We start from the raw sequence: 20025 nt of genomic DNA on the forward strand, positions 1-20025 counted from the left end.
CAGCGTATCACAATTTTAGAATACTCCGTATATTTATAGACCTTTGTGACTGACTACATTTTTATTTTTTTACGAATCACAATATCATACCTATACTGACTGTTTCCTACCTCTTTCTCTCTCTATCAAAAAAAGGAAAAAGAACAACGAACTACATGAAAGGTGTAGAAGTTTTCACTAGCCAAACAGTTCATTCCGATACAAAACGTTTGAAACCGATCCAAAAACTGAGAGCAGCCGTACGATATTGTCTGGCTTAGCATCATCCGGTCGGGAATTATTGCTTTCGTGTATTCCACAGGGTTCACTCATTTTTATCCCACTCAATTTAGGCCTGACAGCCGCGTTCGTTTCCTCACAGTTTCACTCTCTTTAAAGCAAAGCAAACAGACATAGCCGGGGAAAGCGATATTGCTCGAATTCGCGCTGAAAGACCCGGCAATTTCGATTGGTTGTACTTTCTCTCCAGGTTCATGGACGTTCTTCTCGAGCTTCCCGAGCTCGCCATTACGACGTGATCGAGATTTAAACGCCGCGCTGCGCCGTTCCATTAGACACTGTCACGAAACGTACCACTGCGTGCAACAAGCAATTAACCCGCCACGTTCCGGGCCAACGAAAGGTCATCGCTATCGCAACTTGCCAGGCCCTGAAAATGCCATCCGGAACATCTTACGGATCCGGAGAAATTTATGTCGCATCGATTTTAATGACTGCAAAAAAGTTAAATACTTAATAGAGAAGGAACCAGAGTTGTTGCGATGATCTGGGTATCGAGATATTCTATGTGAGTGCGGAGAATTTGCGGATTGCACGATGTTCTAAAAATGGTATTCGCGATATTCTGCAGAACCAGAAGAATTTGAATACTATGCAGAAAAATCAAACACTAAATTAACGGCACGATACAGATTTTTCACTGTTCTAAATATGGAAATAGGTGAGCCTTCATAGGTGGCACAACTGGAGTTAGGAATATTCTATTGGTATGCCAATATCATTGGTGGCTTCATCTTCGAAAAAGTCGAGTTTGAAAACGCGTCAAGTATATGTGAATTTACCTAATTTCCAATTACATAATTGTTGGAAAGTAGAGATCCCTATTTCACATATGTTTATATATATATTTAATACATGTATACACGTGTATTTAAATTTTACATTTAAAATTTTAATTACATGTATATCAACATATCCGTATTTTAATTCGCGTGACTCTAAATATATGGGTATCCGAGAAATCTAGGAGATTGTGAAATTAATAAAAGAATATTTCGATATGTTTACTAGAATAATATGGGGAAAGATCACGCGAATCAAAATATAGATTTATTAATACACGTACATTTAGATACGCATGAAGTAATGAACGGATAGCCATGTACTGAACATATATAGATTGAGATACGGATATTGAAGCATACGTGTACACGAGCCTTTTTAATAGATATATCATACCGTAATCTCTACTATCTTATATAATATGAAGGTTATCCTACATGCAAAAATAAATCGATAACGCAGTCGGTGATAGTGTATAGATTAAAATTTTTATGTTTAAAGCTTCCTTTAGGAAAAATTGTTATTCTTTATGAACTAACTTGGCACACACATATTCGACGTTTTCAAATTCAATTTTCTCAAAAACAAGGCTTCAATTGAAGAAGTTTTATTATGCATTTTCGAATATATGTAGATTAACTTTCTGCCAATTATCCGTTCTTTTTCAATCAGGTATGAGTCAAACACGCATACAAGTTTTTAAACTCAATTTTTTATTCTTGATCTTCTTCTTATTCTGAACCATAGAATTTCTCAGACTTCGCTTGTACCACGAACTTAGAACCACAGTATCTCTTATCAGGTTGTAAGAATTTGCTTATGCGTATACCACAATATTTTAAATAAGGTATCCGCGATATTGTACAAAATCAAAGGAATTTGCATTCCACAAATATTAGTCTTTTGCAGACAAGGCTATCTCCGTTTCTTTTACGGACAGACTATGTCGTCGATACTCATGCCTATCTTTTTCTTACTATTCTAGGTTCTTAAAATATCTGACAATATTCTGGAATATTAATTTAAGTTTTTCGTATATTATATAATCGTTTCAGTGGTTTTTCGGGAAGAATAAAAATTCGCTTTGAAGAAAATCACGAGTGAAATTTCATTTGAGCCCATTTAAGGTTTATTTCAGGGCACGCCTCATTGATTTTCATAATCTTGAAATACGTTCAGATCATCATTCTGGGCACTTTTTTCTATACATGTTACCGCATTATTCATTGATATTCGTAAAAATCTTCAATAGAATTTAGGTTAGGTACGATTATAGTTTATTCTGAGGTCGACTGCATTTTTATATTTACATATAGTCCATATAGTCTAAACTAACTTATTCATGAGAAAGATAGCCATTTTTAATATTCTATAAATAAAAAAGAAAAAGTAATGGGTTATGGGTTGAGCTAAATTAGTACCCGATCGTCATTAGGCGACCAGCAATGCTGACATGAAATAATTTTCGATCATTGATATACAGAATGTTACGCTTCATTTTCATCTTCAAGTGATCAAAAGATGTATATATGTATGTTCCAACACGCAATCTGGCGATAATCACACAGGTCTTAATTCGTGAGTTACACACAGAAGTATGTTTGATAGTATATATACGTAAAAGTAAATAGTAGTAATCGGATTTACGATACATTTATAAAATTAAATGAAATAAAAATTAAGTTATGCTAGAGTAGCCTCATGGCGACCGTATATTAATCTAATCCAACCTACAACCCATTATTTTTCTCATTTATACTAAGGATGATTAATTTTTTATATTAGAGTCAGGTTTACGTTGAGGTTATACAAAAATGGGGCCACTTATATGCTAGAATGAAGTGTAATAAAACTTAAACTTAATTGAAGTATTTGTTGAGTATGTCGGAAATTAAGGCTAAGCAGCGGTAACATGTATAGGGAAAAGTTGCACGAAAAGATCTTGATAACATATCTCAAAGTCATCAAAATCGATGAGGTATGCCTTGATGTAAATAATTACCCGCAAAGTTAATAAATAGAAAAATAAGTACTTAATCGAGAAACAGAGATTTTGCAATGTTCTAAATATCGAAATATTTTAGGAAATTAAAAAGTTTCTAAAAATCTATTTCACAACTTTCTGAATATTGTATCTAAGGCATCGTGCGTAACCGAGGAGATTTGTATTTTCTAGATATTAATAAAAGAAGATTAAAATTGTTCCCTTAAATACGTCACAAAATTTGAATCACAGTAAGTCGTGATCGATAGAAGACACATACTTAATCGGGCAATAGATTTTGATCATGTGCTAAATATGTTAATACTATGAGATTGATGAATTTGCATCAAATGCATCAAAATGGAAGCGAATTTGAAATACATACATTGTACATAGTACGTCAAATGTTCAATATTAATAAAATATTGAGAAAACAGCATAGAATTCTAGCAAACTCATAGAAAAGGAGTTGAGCAAATATTAATATTAATTATTTTTAATTATTAATTAATTATTAATATTAATAATAGGATTAAAATTAAAAAGAAAAAAAGGTGAGAGAGAAAACTAAACGCCATGCAAATTCAAGAAATAAATTGAATGATAATGAGAAAAAATCGTTAAAGATCATACGTATTAAACGTAATTAAAGATCAACGTAATTAAAAAGTAGTATTAATTATGATTAAAAAATTTATATTTTACTTTACGATGTTCTTAAAATGGATATGGAATGTTCACCCACAGCTCGCTTTCAAACAAACAACTAAAAATCATAGGAATAATTGAAAAATAGCCATTTTACAAGGTGTTGAAAATAGAAAAAATGTTATAAATCTGACAGATCTTTAAAAGAAATAACAATGAGAGCAGATCGGCAGAGAATAAGTATTGCGGATGAATTTTGCCACTTTCACTTAGTTTTCTCCAACATTCGAGAAGTTCAAGAACAATGAGTACGCTGGTAACACGAGCAACCACGCGTAACGTTGTTTCAAGCACGATCTTAGAATCACGTTAAATTATAATGAGTTAATTGTAGATGTGTTTGAAGATGGCACTAAAGATTGTTAAAGTACAGCTGGTCGTTAATAGAAAAGTCCATAAGAAACTGATTAGATGAGATTATGTAAATTGCTTCGAAACCATTGGCAAGTTACGGTTCATGGTAGAATTTTGCGTTAGGTGATTCAAATAATATCTGCGTAAGAAACGTAGATGAGAGAGTCGGTTGGTGAAAATAATTTTATAGTCGGGGGTTTCTCTTATGGTTTATGGCTATGATTCTGGTTTTCCTGATTTTCAAAGACTGTTAAAATTTCTGATGTGAACGCGGAGAGTCGAGCAGTGTAACGATTTTTATCAACTGATTTTTACATAAAACATGGCCATTTAAATCGAGTATCTAGAGTTGGTCATAGACAGAATAGTTGAGAAAGTGGAATAATTTAATGCAGTATTAGATTACTTATACGTCAAGAAATTATAAATGGTAATATAATAAATTGTGAACATTATCTTTTTTCCTGCTTTCTTCAAAAAGATATTTGATTACGCCTCGCGATCCTTATTACAGTATGCTTGAATTAAAGTGCTAATTTAATATCCTATATTCAATATCATATGATATTAATTTAAAGATTAAAATATATGTATTAAAATAATATCAATTGTTGAAATCAGTTGTTCAATTCTTTATTTACTCATATTTACCAATGTACTATTGTATTGCATCACATCATGTTACGTTATGATTTATGATCTTCACGTTACTTATCATGTTATGAGTTTACTTATAGCCATTATTACACATATACAGTTTTACGAATAATTATCTAGATAGATAAATAGATGGATAGATATATAGAGAGAGAATTTCAGTAATTTTACATTCTAACAAATTCAAAATAGAGTAAGAAGAAAATTGAAAAGAGAAAATAAACATAAAGGTCAAAGTATAAAAATAGATACAGAAGGAAGCGTAGGAAGAATTAATCGATCCTTTTTTGGCTCGATTAATTATAATTGGATCGATCAATTATATATTTACTAAATTAATAAACGTCTCGCTGTTCATTAAAATCATTTATTCATTTCACGCACTATTTTATCGTGAGACGGAAAAACTTTAATATGTACTAAACCACTGACTTTCATCGAGTTATAAACTCGTTTACTGCGAACGATAGCAAATAAACGTAACGAACGTATATTAGTCTCCTCGTGTAGGAAGCTTTCTAAAATTGTGCACGATACAAAATTCCATTCTCCAGGCGACAATTTTCCGTATAGGAAAAAATTTTCATTCAGTGTAACTCCGCTATCGTCAAACTGTGAGTTATTATTCACCTCGTAACTTGCGCATATTAAGTAAGAAATTGACGTTCCACCGACGATGGTGAATCATTCTTAATTGGCTCGTGATTCACAGCAAGTACGTTCAGACGTTAGCCTCAATTTTGCATTTTCGTTTCATTTACCCCTTTAAACATCATCAAGTCGTTTGTTATCATCAGTGTAATTTTCGAAATACATTCATATCGTTTATCTTAGAGCGGGAAAGATTTATTCTATTAAGAACTTTAATTACATAGTGCTGAGACATTTTTTCACAAAATTTCAAGCAGAAGAAAAATATAAATTAGATTCTTACGTGTTAGTTAAGACGTTTACTATGACGTTAATAAGAAGTAACATTATTTTATTTTTATATTATTATAATTATAATTAATTATTATTATTATAGTACAGAGTGATATATCTATGCTTTATAAGTTTTAGGTATTTCCTTTCTTCAATGCTCTATTATTATATTGTATTATTGCATTGCTACCAATGTAAATTAATACATAGTAATAATATTCAAATAACTAGCAATAATGATTTTTATTAATTTTAAGATTTTAAGATTAATAATTGTAAGATTTACTTGTAAAAATTTATTTGTTTGATTATCAAACTTATTATTAAGTTATTATTATTCAATTTATTATTATTGCCACAATGTACAAGGGAATTTGTTGATACTAATACTTTGTAATTTGAGATTTGTAAAATTTCACAAATAGTATTAAAAAAATTATATTTACAAGAGGGTCTTGAGGATTCTTCGTGATTTCTAATCATGAAATTCTTTGGATGAAAAGAAGAAATAGTAATAGAACATAAGAGTGACATAGGAAATCCAGTATTTTAATATCTACTTCACCATCAGGTTATTTTACAAGTAATCCGGCTTTTTCAATATGTGTACATATAAGGTGAAAGTGAACAGCTATCTGATGGTAATTAATAGACTGCGTGTGTGTATGCCAATTCAGGTTTATACGAATACGTATAAGTAAAAGAATAGAAATCAAATACATCTTTGTTTCATTCTCTAAATATTATAACGAGTATTTTATTTTAGACAGGATGTACACTCGTGTATATTATGTGCATTTTTACATATTTAAATTTCTCATAAATGTATAAATATCCGTAGTTCAATTAACTAATCAGTGGTAGATTTTCTTTTTATTTTCTACTATTGTTTATTACGTTTATAAAATTGTTATCACGTTGAGTTTTATTCTTGTAAGCTTTTAGTAAAATCGCATTATTGGTAATTACTTACTTATGATTGTAACAGCATTAACAACAAATTTTGTTAATTACCCACAAAATCTTTCATTAAAATCACCTTAATACTCTTGTTCTAAACAATTCTCTTAATCTTACAATTTCACTGATATCTGATTACAGTATTTTATCATCGATAATTGATTAAAATCTTATTAATTACCTACAAATCTTTTATTAAAATCACCTTAATAGTTTTACTCTAAAGAATTCCTTCAATCTTGCAATTTCTTTAAAAATATAATCAAACCGTCCATTTTCGTCTCTACTATAGTTTATTATTTAACTACCGATAATTGCAACTTTCTTTAATTATCCATAATTGTTTTGCTCTTACTTCAAATAATTCTCTCAATACTATAATCTCCTTAAAGCAAACGCGTTTTCGAGCGCAATATTCCTCGACTTCCGGTTCAGATCTGAATTAAAACCACGAACGAAGTTTCACCAGTAATTCCCAACGACTTTTCGCCAGTAGAATCCTTCGAATAAAAAGACTAAATAATAGTAGACAAGAGTAACCAAGGAATTTATCTAGCTTTCACCCTGGAACCTTCGCTTCCTTTCTCCTGCCTGCTTCTTATCCAGCCATCTTACTCTGCCATTGGAAAGATAAGTCTCTAGCTCCCATGTAAGGATACAGAGCCCTTGCGTGAGTATCAAATACTTACGTAAACCTTTTATCGCAGAATAGGCAACTGTTTTTACAATTGAACCGATGGTCAAAACTCGTATATACCTATAAACCGGGTTCTGACTCATACAATCGTGTGCCGTTACGTTAGTGTCTGCATGGTTGAGGAATTAAGATAAAGAGGGCCGCTTTATGAAGAGGAAGATGATGAAGCACAAGAAGAAACGAAGAATGTGAATAAAAATCGTACAGACGACTTGGTACGTTGATGTCGATGAACTTTGGTGATTTCAATGCTTCACGAGACTTTTGGCGTTACACACGTACATGTTATTTGATCCTGCTACATTCTTTCCCTCACTTACAATTTACAATCCCATTATATTTTTCTAACAGTAAAAGGTATCTTAACAGTTTGAACGAAATATGAAAAAAATTTTATCGCTATGCATAATTTTCTCCTTCAACTCTATATTCAACATCTTCCTAAGACATTACAAGTACTTTTTGTTTGTTGAAATTAAAGCGGGATTGAAACATGAAAATTCGAGAATCGTGACAGGGTTAAATGAAATATTTGAAAAGTTATTAATATATATTGAGGAGACAAATCCTAATCCTTTTAAACTGTAAAACTGTGATGAAATATCCAGAATGAACGCTTTAGAGAATAATTATTTACTTGTCATTAAGATTTCTTGCATTTTTGGTATCGAAAAGTATATACTTGCAGTTTATTGTAAAAAAAAAAAATATTAATAATTTAGCTATGTAGATGTAATAACATTCAATATGTGAAATTTAGAATAATACATTGGATAGCTTGCCAGAGTCTCTCTCGAGCTATACTATAAATGGGGTAAGATGATCATCTTATTTGATTAAATGATATTACGAAATAATTATACATTAATTTGTTTGAACAAGATGATTTTTCTTTGAATTATTTCTATCTATCAAATAGAATAACATTTTGTATGGTTTCTTAGATAAACAAATATTTTCCGAACAAGTTCCCTGAGTAATTTCTGATACAACTTACGTTAATTACGTAAGAAGTACAAATTTTTAAATAATCTGGATTTGTTGTTTGTTATCCAAATATACTTAAAGAGCAATTAAAGGGAAGCAAAGAGTTATTCGAAGACGATTTCTTTGATTTCGACATAAAATAAAATTACAATTCCCGATTGTATCTTATTTTTAAAATGCAGATGATAAATTGGTTGAGGCGTCTTAATATTTTAAGATAATATGTTTTATTTTGACATTAAATCAAATTTGCCCACATCTGGTTCCCTACTGGAAACGAGAAATGAATGCTAGATCGAGAGCATTTCTTTCTGAGTGGTAATGAACTTGGCGGAATTCGATTACGAAGACGAGTATTAACGAAACCGTGTTTTTTGCAATCTTAATACTTGTTTGGCAAGTATTCAATATAGAAATATAGTGTTACAGTTGTCATAGCTACATATATTATATAATTTTATAACTCTAACATTTCTTTATAGTTTTAGTCGAAGATCTTGTACGGTATTTTCTTTCTCTTTTATCCGTAGATTTTTATCTTCTAGTTATTTCTAATGAAAATCATTCTAGTCATTTTTAATGAAAATTACGTATTTTTATATTGTTAATTTTTAATCAGAAGTTCGTGTACCTAAATTTTTCATTTTTCATTTTTCCTCAGAATCTTTTTTATTTCCAAATTTTGTAGGTTGTTTGTTTCTTAGATCTTTAATTTCTAGTCGAAAATCTTTATACTTGTATATTTGTTGTTTTCGACGAATCCAGAACATTGGAATCAATGCTCTGCGAGTGATATTTTTATTTTTGATACGACCAAGCAAGGAAGTGTATTTTAGTCACGTGCAACACGTATACGAGCAGAACACTTCACATTTCTCATTGAACGTTCAGGTTCAAAGAAATCTTTATTTCTTATCAAAGTTATCAGCGAAAGGAGAAATTAACTTCTTAATAACTTACAGATAAATCAATTTTTTTTAAGTTCCAACCACAACACAAAAACTAGACAAATTATAGTAATCTATAGTGACAAAATCAGAGCACGCTGAGATAAATATCTATATTTTTAATGGCTTTAAAGTTATTAGGATATTTAAATAAAGAAATCATCTATAAATAGTTTTAAGATATAAATTATAATTTATATAAAAAATGTATAATTCATAAAAAAAATTTAATGGTGAAATTAATACTTATAATAAAGAACACCTATAAAGAATTACAAATCAGCAAGTTGAAAAGCTTAAATTACGTGATGAGTTATAATTAATTTAGAATAAAATGTCAGTAAAAACAGTTAAAAATTTGTTTACCGAAAAGTTTGAAAATAATACTAGATAATACTACAATAACTATAGCAGTTTATAAATGAAAAGAGAGAACATTATTTCCATATAATATTTTAATTCAAATTCGCGCAAATTAGTGAGATCTTTCTTATATATGGAGAATATTAATATGTTTCAATCGTGTTTTACTTTAGAACCTATTTCTGCGAAACGCGATACAAACTTAATTCTCAAAATAAAATTTTCCATTATTCCACAAATTTCTACGATATCGAAGAATTGGAATCATAAATCTCGATATAAATTTAAATCCGAGCTGAGACTTTTGCTTTCGAGCGGTCACTCGAGGAATCTTCTACTATTTTAAACACGGTGCTAGCGTGACAGGATTAAATCTCTCGAGTATTCTTCTTTGCCCTACTTTGATCTAATTCTAAGAAATAAAGCGACAAAGCCAGCGAATGTACCACGTATTGTGACGAAATAGCATCATTGTGAGAAGTAATGAAGAACGTACGCGATATGCCGCAGTAAAGCTACAGCACCCAGTTTAAACTACTTTAATTCATTTAAGCATCGAAACTGCATATATACGGTGTTCTAATATATTTTCCAATGAAACTTCATTAAAACTGCTTACGATAAGAAATAGAGTAAATAGAAAAATATTGTTTAAAGATTTATCGAAATACTATATAATATGACACTTTAAAACGAAAGTTTATTACTATTATATAAAAAACATATTAGCATGCAAGAGTTTCAGAAAGCATTTCTTTCTATAAAAAATTGAATTCATTTTTCACCTTTTAGATATACATATAATTCCTTAAGTGATGCCATGTACAGATTCTATCGTTCAAAAATTTATTAGAAATACAAAAATAAATTTCTTTGCGTATTATAAACATGCATTTATGTAGTATTAGATATATAAATTTCTCAACACATAAAAGTTTAATTATCAGAAGATTTTCATTTATTGCTGCATTTTTAAGTTATCTACTGTTTTATCTGGTTGCTGTAACGTTTGCCATCATATCGTACGCTAACTGCAGCAATTTCTTAACCGTGTTATACGAAACTATGTTTTGTCAGTACCATGTTATACGAGAGTTTACTGTATGTAATTACATAGATTGTTGACTTATTTTTATCTTGTATTATAACAAGAGCGAGTTCGTTATCATTTCCTCCGTCTTCCAAGTTATTACATTTTTTAATGAAGACTCGAATGATTTATTGAAATGAGTTATATCTTCTTGTCTGATTTATATTATTCTATATTAGAACCTATAGAATAGATGAAATATAAATTAAATAAGAATTTATAATTCACTTTATTTTCTTCATTTTCGACCATCAAATATATTGACCAAGTTTAGTCAAAAGATTCAAGAATACATTGTGTACAGTTTATTAAAAACGTTGCTTGTAATGTAAGGTTATAAGTAATTAAAAATGGGAGATTTCAGCGAGTATGTTTAAAATGCTGAATCTAGAATGTTGAAGTATTAAAAAACTTAGGTAAAAACAGAAATAATCACAAAACGTACAATTGGTACACAATATCAAAGGAAAAACTAACAGAGCTATAAGAATCCGAAATACTATAACTGGAAGAAGGGGAGGAGGAGGTATTACATCAAGTAGCCAGTATAAGCAGCACAATCGAAATTACAGCGTTTTTGGATGACACAGATATAAAGCACTAAGCTTAAACTATCGTCCGATATATTAATATATAAAGAACCTAACAGAATTAAACAGAGAAGAATATCTAAATTACATACTACGAATAGTTTTCATTTCCGACATACATATATATATATATTATTTTAATACGTTATATTATATTTCTTAACTTTTTTTTAATATTTAGTATGTATTTATCTTTGTGTATGCAGCACAGTGGTGTATATATATCATAAATCTTTATACATATATATATATCAAGATTTATTATTTATCTAACTGTAAGTTTAATTTTCTTATGACTCGTTGCATATAATTGAAAGTGTTTTTCGCTTCCTCTCTATTATTAATGATTAGTGTCTGGACGGAGTCTTTTCCTTTTGGAATTTTTTCTCCTTGCATATCATATTGTTGGTATGTACACAACACAATACAATACTATATGTATATAAGTATATATACGCAATTGTATACACTAGCATAGATACATATTAACCATTAAGAGAAAGTTAAGTAATATAATTTAAGTAAATAAAACACAATAAAATAACAATATAGTATAGTGTAAGAAAGTACTAAGAATGCAACTATCTCTTTGTAATAGACCCTAGGCTTTAAGTACAAATAAATTGTTATTATTATTAAGTAATTAAGGAGACAATACGGATCAATGATAATTAAAGACGTAAAGTACAGAAGAAAGTAAACATTATTTTAAGTACCACGTTTTAACATTAATCTCCTATGTAATTGTAAATTTCTGTCGAATTGTAATACAATTGTAATAAAATCCTTTATGGTAAGATAGTCTGAGGTAATGTAGAAAAATAACAGAGAAATTATCATGTAATTTGCATTGCGCGCTTTCGTGGAAAGTCTGCACCGGAAGAAACACGTCTATCAATTTGTTCAACGAGTTATCAGAAGTTATTGAGTTATGCGTTGAAAAAGACGTAGAATAATCAAATGAAAAGACGTCTTTATGAATCATTTGATGCATAATCTAATTTACGATTTAATTGTCGTTTTAATTAACGATATTCAACGTTGCATACATTCTGATACATACACTCTAAACGGAATTATCAATTTCGATTCTTTGTGTTCTTTTTAGATTCATATCGCTGAGAAATAAAAATAAATTCCTTTGTTTCCAGCATGTTTAAATGTTTATAACATTTGCGTCAATATCTTTATATCCAGTATGTATAAAAAGTAAGTGTAGAAACTAGTATCACTACTATTAGTTTCGCATCTCCTATATCTGTGGAGATCTGTAAAAAGGAATCCATGCAAAATTGACCTTAACCTTGAAATTCAAGATCAAATTCTTTCCACTGAGTTTCACTAGTTTTTGGACTCGCTTTATTTACGATATGGTTATATATAGCCAGATTATTGTAGCCAGACTATTGCGTATGTACACCTGATATACCTTTATATATCACATTTCTTCCTTGTTTCTTTCTTTTTCAATCTACGTAATAGCAATTCCAACGTGTCAGCTAAGCAGTTCCGGATTTGTATTTCTATAATATATTTTGACCACGTTTCTTAAGAAAATTACATGTTAATTTTAGGCAATGGAAAGCACGTTTAATTTAATGGTGTAATTATTCAATTCAATAGTAAACTTTATCCGAGATGTAAATATATTATAAATAACATTAGTTTTATATGAATATCTCTCTAACTCTAACATCTAACATCATTTTGTAAGAGAACGGTTGAGTTGCCTTGAATCTTAAAGTCGAGGTCAATTTTATACAGACTTTTACAAATTTCTATCGATCCAAAGGTGTAGAATCCCGTTGTGGGGGTTTTTATACTTACAATTTATACAAGAGACTTTAGTTTAGACAAGACTATAGTTTTTTAATGGACGAAGACATAAGAAAGTATTTTCATCTTTTAATGATAGAAGAAATGTTTTCACATCTTCTTAAGATAGAAGAAAACATCGCAAAGTGAGATTAAACGATTTCGAATAGAATATTTCTTGATAAGGAGTCTCTTTTAAAGGCGAAGGTATTTCACAAATTCATTTCGTGTTTTTTAAATATTTCTTCGAAGGCATAATTTTAAACGCGTTTATCTCGAAAAGTGATTTTCACACGTTTAATTCCTTTTTACCAGAGCACGTCACATATACATAGTATACATACATGGTATAGAAGCTACAACTGTTACAAGATATTTATTGAAAGTACACATTTCGGAAAGTGCACCAAATTATTTGGATAGTCAATTATCCATTGCATTAATAAGCACAATATATAACGAATAATGAGATAATCTTTATCATTAATTGTATGGTTAAAACTTTATTCATGCTGTATACTAATTCTTCACGAAGTGTATGTGTAATTTGTACGTACGAAGGTGAGTCATCTAAGAGTTTAAGCTGAAATATTTTCGATATTATTAATTATGTCGGAAAACGTTCCGGATAAAAGTTGAATGGCTTCAAAGGGAACATGTTTCAACGTTATGCAGTTTTTTTGTAGATGGGCGAGCGAAGGAGAAAGGTTATACGGAGTTCAACTTCGTTCTTTTAAATGGAATCATATATTTTTTAATACATTAATCGATGCAGCTCGAGATTCTGTATAAAAAATTATTAACCTACTTATATCGAAAAACTATTAGTTTAAAGATATTTTAACTTATAGTTTGTAAAACTTATCGTATGAAAGACAAGGAAAAACGTAAGGCACAACTTTTGTATTCGTTTTTCTTATCTTTCATACGACAGCTTTAGAGACTAAAAGTTAAAATATGTATTAAACTAATAGTTTTTCTCGAGCTGTATCGCTTAATGTATTGAAAAATATATGATTCCCGAAAGAAGCTTAAATTCTTAGATGTCTCACTCCGTATATTCGAATTGGATTCAAATTTTACTATTATAATTACGATAGTCGTATTTTATTATACAGCCAACAAAATTTAAAAAATATTTGCATAATGAACATAATGTATTCCTAAGAAAATTCTGTGGTAAGTGTCGAATACTTTCACGAGTATATAAATGAAGACAAATTTCTGTTGAAACATTTATGTACAAACAAAGATTCGAAGGCGAAACTCAGACAGAAAACGTAGCATGCTAATCAGTTGTGCGAAAAAGACGCAATCTTCCGGTTGTCGTTTCAAAAGGTGTGACAATAAGCAAACTCGTTGTCGGGTGAAAGATTTAAGTAAATTCATTGAAGATCCCTTGTGAAACGCAAAATACTCTGAGAGAACAGTTCGAATCTTAAAAGTGCGGTGACTCACGGGTGAGAGAAGTGAATAGCTGTGGTTCAGAAAATTTTCAAGTGGAACATTGTCTATGCGATGTATTTAATACATCAAATTAAAGACGATGAACGATAATTGAAGAAGTCAAGGCAAGAAAGGGATAAACCTCATTTTTGGCGAAATTATGTCGTTAAGCGTTCCTTTGTGTCTGTCCGAGAGCGATTTCTTAGTACTGTGAAATAAATCAGAAATAAAAATGAGAAGTTTACTTTGAAGATATCGAATAACATTATTTTAAATTAATATTTACAAAGATAATATGTTTAATCGGATATAGTATCCGTTTGATATTTTAGTTGCTATAAATTTAATATCAATTAATATAAAGTAATTAAAAACCAATTTACTAACATAAAGGAGAATAGTTAATAGAAAGTAGAATACTAGAATATAAATAATAGAATAGTTAAAAATATAATAGTAGAATAGAAAATAGAATAGTAAATAAAATAGTAAAAAAGTATTAAAAGGAGTATATTATATTAAAAAGTACAAAAAAGTATTAAATAGAGTGTTGGTATCGGTAAATCTATCTTGACAATATCGAAGTATTATTTTCAATTAATTTTCACGAATTTGTCAATACCATAAATTCATCATCGATTAATATAAAATTGATTTAGCCAAAATCAATTTCCCTATATTGGAAACAAAACATAAAGTCGAGCATTATTACCGTATCTACTTTAAAAATGTTTAATGATATTATCCGCGATCAATATTTCCAAGAACGATATCCTACTCTCAAAATACTACTCAAAATTTTAACTTTATTATGCAGTAACAAAAACATCAGCGACCCGATATCAGACTATTAATAAAGTATTGATCTCGGCATGAACTAGCTGCGTAAAACAAATAGAAAATACAAAGAATATGGATAAAATCTCATTTCGATAAAAATCCAAAGTCAACGATAAAATCCAAATAAAAGATTATTACAAAAAAGGAACGTTGAATTGCACCAACGTAGTTCGATATAAAACACAAAATCAAGACTCACGTGAAATAATTGCTAAAAGATCAACATCGAAACAAAGACCATTCCAAAGAAACGAACCAATATAATCAACGCGGCTAATATAATTCGATACAGAGCCAAAGTGAACAATTAGATAAAATACCTTGGGAAGCTAAGCAGATATCTTAGGAATAACGAAAGATCATTATAAAAGGAAGAATCATAAAATTCACCTAGTCCGCTCCAGAAATTTTTCAATAACGTGTCAAAAACAGGAACGTGTCATATTCTTCCTCAGCTACGATAAACCCGTAAAAGCCGACCGCGTTCACTTATTATCCAATCATGAAACAAGGAATTAACACGTTGTAACTCTCACCCCAATGCCGTGGTAAATCCTATTAGTTTCTATTTTCATCGATGATCGATGACAAAGAAAAGAAAAAGGAGGAGAAGGAGAATCTTCAAACGGGGAGAATCACCAATCACCTTTCGTACAGGACATCGATACACGTTGCAGGATAGGTCGCAGTATCGCGGTGTAGCCGGCTCCTTGATGGCAGACACTCGATAGCCCATCTCATCCTCGTCCACGTTGATCCTTCGTTCCTTCTCCGATGTATCTACAAACCCTCTGTTGTTCTCCATGATCAGTCTTAGACGATTCTTCTCCGTTTTAACGGTCTTCGGGTTCTGTGGCATCGCACGAGGAAGAGGGATCATCGAGTTGCCGCGTGTTCTGACTTCGAACTCGCTCGTCTTTGACGGAGAAAGCTCTCTTCTTACACCAGACGTTGTTTGTCTTAAGCTCCTTTCCCTATTTTCACCCGGCATAACTTTTCTTTTCTCCGATATTTTATTATATCTTGTATTATTTTTCCACCTTTCTCTGTTTTATCGTTTTTATCGTATTCTGTTTTCCTGTAGTCAGCTGATCGGTCAAGGAGCTTCGATCGGACAGAGAAATCGAGAGGTTAAATCGAAAGTTTAAGTCGAGAGGTTAACACGAAAGAACGGTGGAATGACGCGTCGCGGCGCCCGGTGTAACCTGGCTGGTCCGACGTCGACGCACACCATCAGAAAACCTCTCTTTTCCAGGTCTCGACCCTTCTTCATCCACCGAGGGGCAGCTTCATCGCGCTCCATCAGGCGTCGAGTGCGTCGGCACGCATGCGTCGAGGCAAAGATTTTCGAAATGTCCCTCTGGCATTTCATCAACACCTCATCTCGACTGCGCCAAGAGCCCCTTTCATCTGCCGGTTCCTTTTCGCGACTTGGTTAATTATTATTTTTCACGTGCCGTTTCGTTTGTACTTGTTGCTTGTCCGACTGTTTCTTGCTTCGTTACTCGAAAACGTAGCGACAGACCGTTTCTATGGGCCTTAATTGGTACGCTGACCTCTTGAGAATTTGTGGAATGTGTCGTCGAGCGAGGAACTATTTTTTTCTTTGCACTTCTGACGCTGGTGTAGAGAACGATCGAACGATACGATTTATAAAACGGACCAGTTATCCACAGTGATCGCTATGCATCGTAAAATCTTGAAACTGGAATTAGGAATGTAGTTACGTACCTGTCAAGTACAGTCTTTTTCCGTATACAGTGCGAGGAACTTTCTTTTCCCTTCTTATTGTAATTTTTGTCTTTTAATGCGAAATTGTTTGTTGTAATTAACGTTTATTACATTCTATGTCTGGAAGGTTCTGAGTGATCTTAGAATTGTAATTTGTAGAATTTCGGACGCTATTTTATCGAAGGAACAATCTTTCCGTATACTTAATCTTGTACACTTGGTATTACGCTTTATAATTCTTAGTATTATATCTATCGTAGTATCTAGCTTAAGTTGATCTAGGAAGAATTTCTGTTCTCATTCACGATTCTTTAAAAATTTCGTTTCCCTTCGCAATGTTATTTTCCTCGTGACACAGTCGATGGTTTGGTATTACAGGTTCCATTTATAGTTGCACGGTACCACTCGACTCGTTTACGACCCACGTTTTGCCATTCGTTTCGCAAATCAACCGGACGCGCCTTTTGCGGTGAGAGATAAAGAAGGAAAATCAGCTTTCTTCCTTCTCCTGTCTGACTTCTTCCGAAGAAAATTTCAACTCGATATCAATGTCTTACTTAATCTTATTTTTCATTACCTTATTCGGTCCTTAATTCCCAAATAAATTTGTCCAAAAATACAAGAAACGCATGGTATGTTCAATGCACCTCTCACTTTCTTTAGGCTTTCACTGTCGTAAAAGAATCTTAATACCACGCGAAATCGTAGTTTGCTCTTCCAATTTCTTGCAAATTTTACTTTAAAAATTTAGTACATTTCGAAAGAAAATCACTAGCTACCTCAATAAATCCTGTCATTCGATTTTCCTCAAATATATGACGTTTCGAAAGAGATTTCCAGAATTTTTCAAATCATTGGTCGTAATCCAAAAGATCGCCCATTCTATTCAAATCCTCTGTTCAAACATACATCCTTTTCAATTTCCGTACGAGCGTTTCTACTTTTGAAGCTATTTCCCAAGGAAATCTACCGGTCTCTTCTTTACCGATCTGTGCTCGTTAAAGAAATTTCTGTTTCTTTGCAATTACAGGGATTGTCGAGGACTCCTTCGCACTGTGAACATGCACCACTCCGATTCGACTTGAAAATACACGTTATCCTGTGAACAATCGCGACTCGCTGGAACGTCGCGTTCGATTCGTTATTTTCTCGCCCGAACGAGATCGAAAAGTGCCCGAAGGCAAAGGTATCGCGGTTCAAAGCGGTTCATCCGTCAAAAAAATCAAGATAACGAGGTTTGACAGAGTCGCGCACGTTTTCCCATACCATGGAACGCTCGCACCGATATATCGTCAGGGGAGATTCGTTTTTAAGTACGATTCAATCGTCACTGTCGCTTCATCGCCGTTTCCGGGGAGCATGGAGCACCGTTCACAATCGATTCACTGTTTTATACGAATAAAGCGTTCTTATCTCACGTTGTTCGCACTTTGTCTTCTTCTTTTCCTTCCTTTCTTCGTTCTACCAGTGAAATTACGAATCGGAACGAAAAAATTACGATGAAAAAACGTTAATGAATGGAAGGCGATAAAACCGGAAGATCGAGGAATAACGAGGTATCGACGGGTACATGAGAGCACGGAGCGCGTTCAGGACTACGTAGTGTTGGTAGCTGAAATAAACTGACGTAGGTTAGGGGATCGAAGAACAGCTGGGCTCGGCCTGGCTGCTGTACGCCATCACTGACTCACTCAACCTCTTCTCTCACTCTTCCACTCCATCCTTTATGCAATACCTCTCGCTCTTCCAACACTGTGTCTTTTTCTATCTCTCTTTTTATCCTGTTTTCTCTCTATTCTCCCTCCCTCGCTCGTGCACACTCCATGGATCCGTGACTGTCCTTTTCCTTCTTCGCTACTGGATAAATTCGTTTCTCTCTTGCTCTGCCGCTGTCGATGCTACGTACGTCCTTTCTCCGCTGCGTGAAATTGTCCTGCCTTTTTTGACGTTTCGATTTGCGTCTTTGATTCATTGGTTTTCTCATAACGCACAAAGGATCGTTCTCTTTATCTATCGAGTAATATTAAGTTTTTTTTTCACTTTTACGACAGTTTAGTCTTTTTTAGAGCCGCTTTTTATTCTCTCTTATTTTTTATTTTCTTGGTTGCTTCTGTTTTATGGTAAGCTTTAGAACACATTGTGTAATTGCATTTTTGCGTGCACCGTTTCGTTAAACAAGAGATTGTTTCGTTTTTAATTTCTAGTAGAAGTAACGTTACGTCATCCGTCATTTCATCGACTTCTTTGCGTTTTTATATTTATATACTTGAAATTATTCCTTTGTTCGCACCATACTATTATTCTTATTTCTCTTTTTTTTACAGTTCACACCATGCACAGCGAAATAGCGAATATTTACTCAATTTACAATGACCTATTTTATTACATATGTCAAGAATTTGTTACTATATTTCTATCCTCAGCCTAAAATAATTTTTTTCGTGCTTCTGCGTAAATCGCAATCAATTTCAAACGAACCTGTGAACGGAAAAATCTTCGCTTACTTACTTTTCACATACCTACTAATATAATGTATGCAAGGTTATTTATTTCCCCTCATTCACGTTTTTCTGTAAACTACATTTTCTCCTTTTTTCCACACAAATTCCTTTCTTCTATTCGCTGTATCTTTAAGAAACTACATACTATTTTATACTTAGAATTATTATCTTTCCTATCGATTGTATCACCTCCATGTTTTACTTTATTCTTATCTTTTTTCTGTTATATTTACTCTGTTTCACGGTTATTGAATGTTTTATCTGGGATATCTAATCAAAATCCTTTTTTCACCTCATTAGGGACGAGTTCTTGAGCGTAGATGGATCAGGAAACGGATTGGCGCCTTGGTATATCGATTAGAATGCAAC

At 31.9% G+C, this 20025-nt stretch overlaps 1 protein-coding gene across 8 annotated transcripts in view; it reads right to left on the bottom strand.

Moving 5' to 3' along the window:
• Positions 1-20025, bottom strand: part of LOC117240889 — a 107964-nt gene that overhangs the window by 21989 nt on the left and 65950 nt on the right. The window contains exons 1-2 of one of the 8 annotated variants that reach the window (XM_033506903.1): positions 16472-17240; positions 16071-16430 (exon numbers count right to left, since the gene is read on the bottom strand). The exons of the other annotated variants lie outside the window; for them this stretch is intronic. Coding sequence (XP_033362794.1) covers positions 16071-16415 — 345 coding nt within the window. The 5' untranslated portion in view covers positions 16416-16430; positions 16472-17240. Of the gene's footprint in view, positions 1-16070; positions 16431-16471; positions 17241-20025 lie in introns of those variants that run through there. 8 annotated transcript variants of the gene reach the window in all.

The sequence above is a fragment of the Bombus vosnesenskii genome, unplaced genomic scaffold, assembly GCF_011952255.1.
Source record: "Bombus vosnesenskii isolate JDL3184/JDL3185 unplaced genomic scaffold, Bvos_JDL3184-5_v1.1 scf7180000015060, whole genome shotgun sequence".
Taxonomy (NCBI): domain Eukaryota; kingdom Metazoa; phylum Arthropoda; class Insecta; order Hymenoptera; family Apidae; genus Bombus; species Bombus vosnesenskii.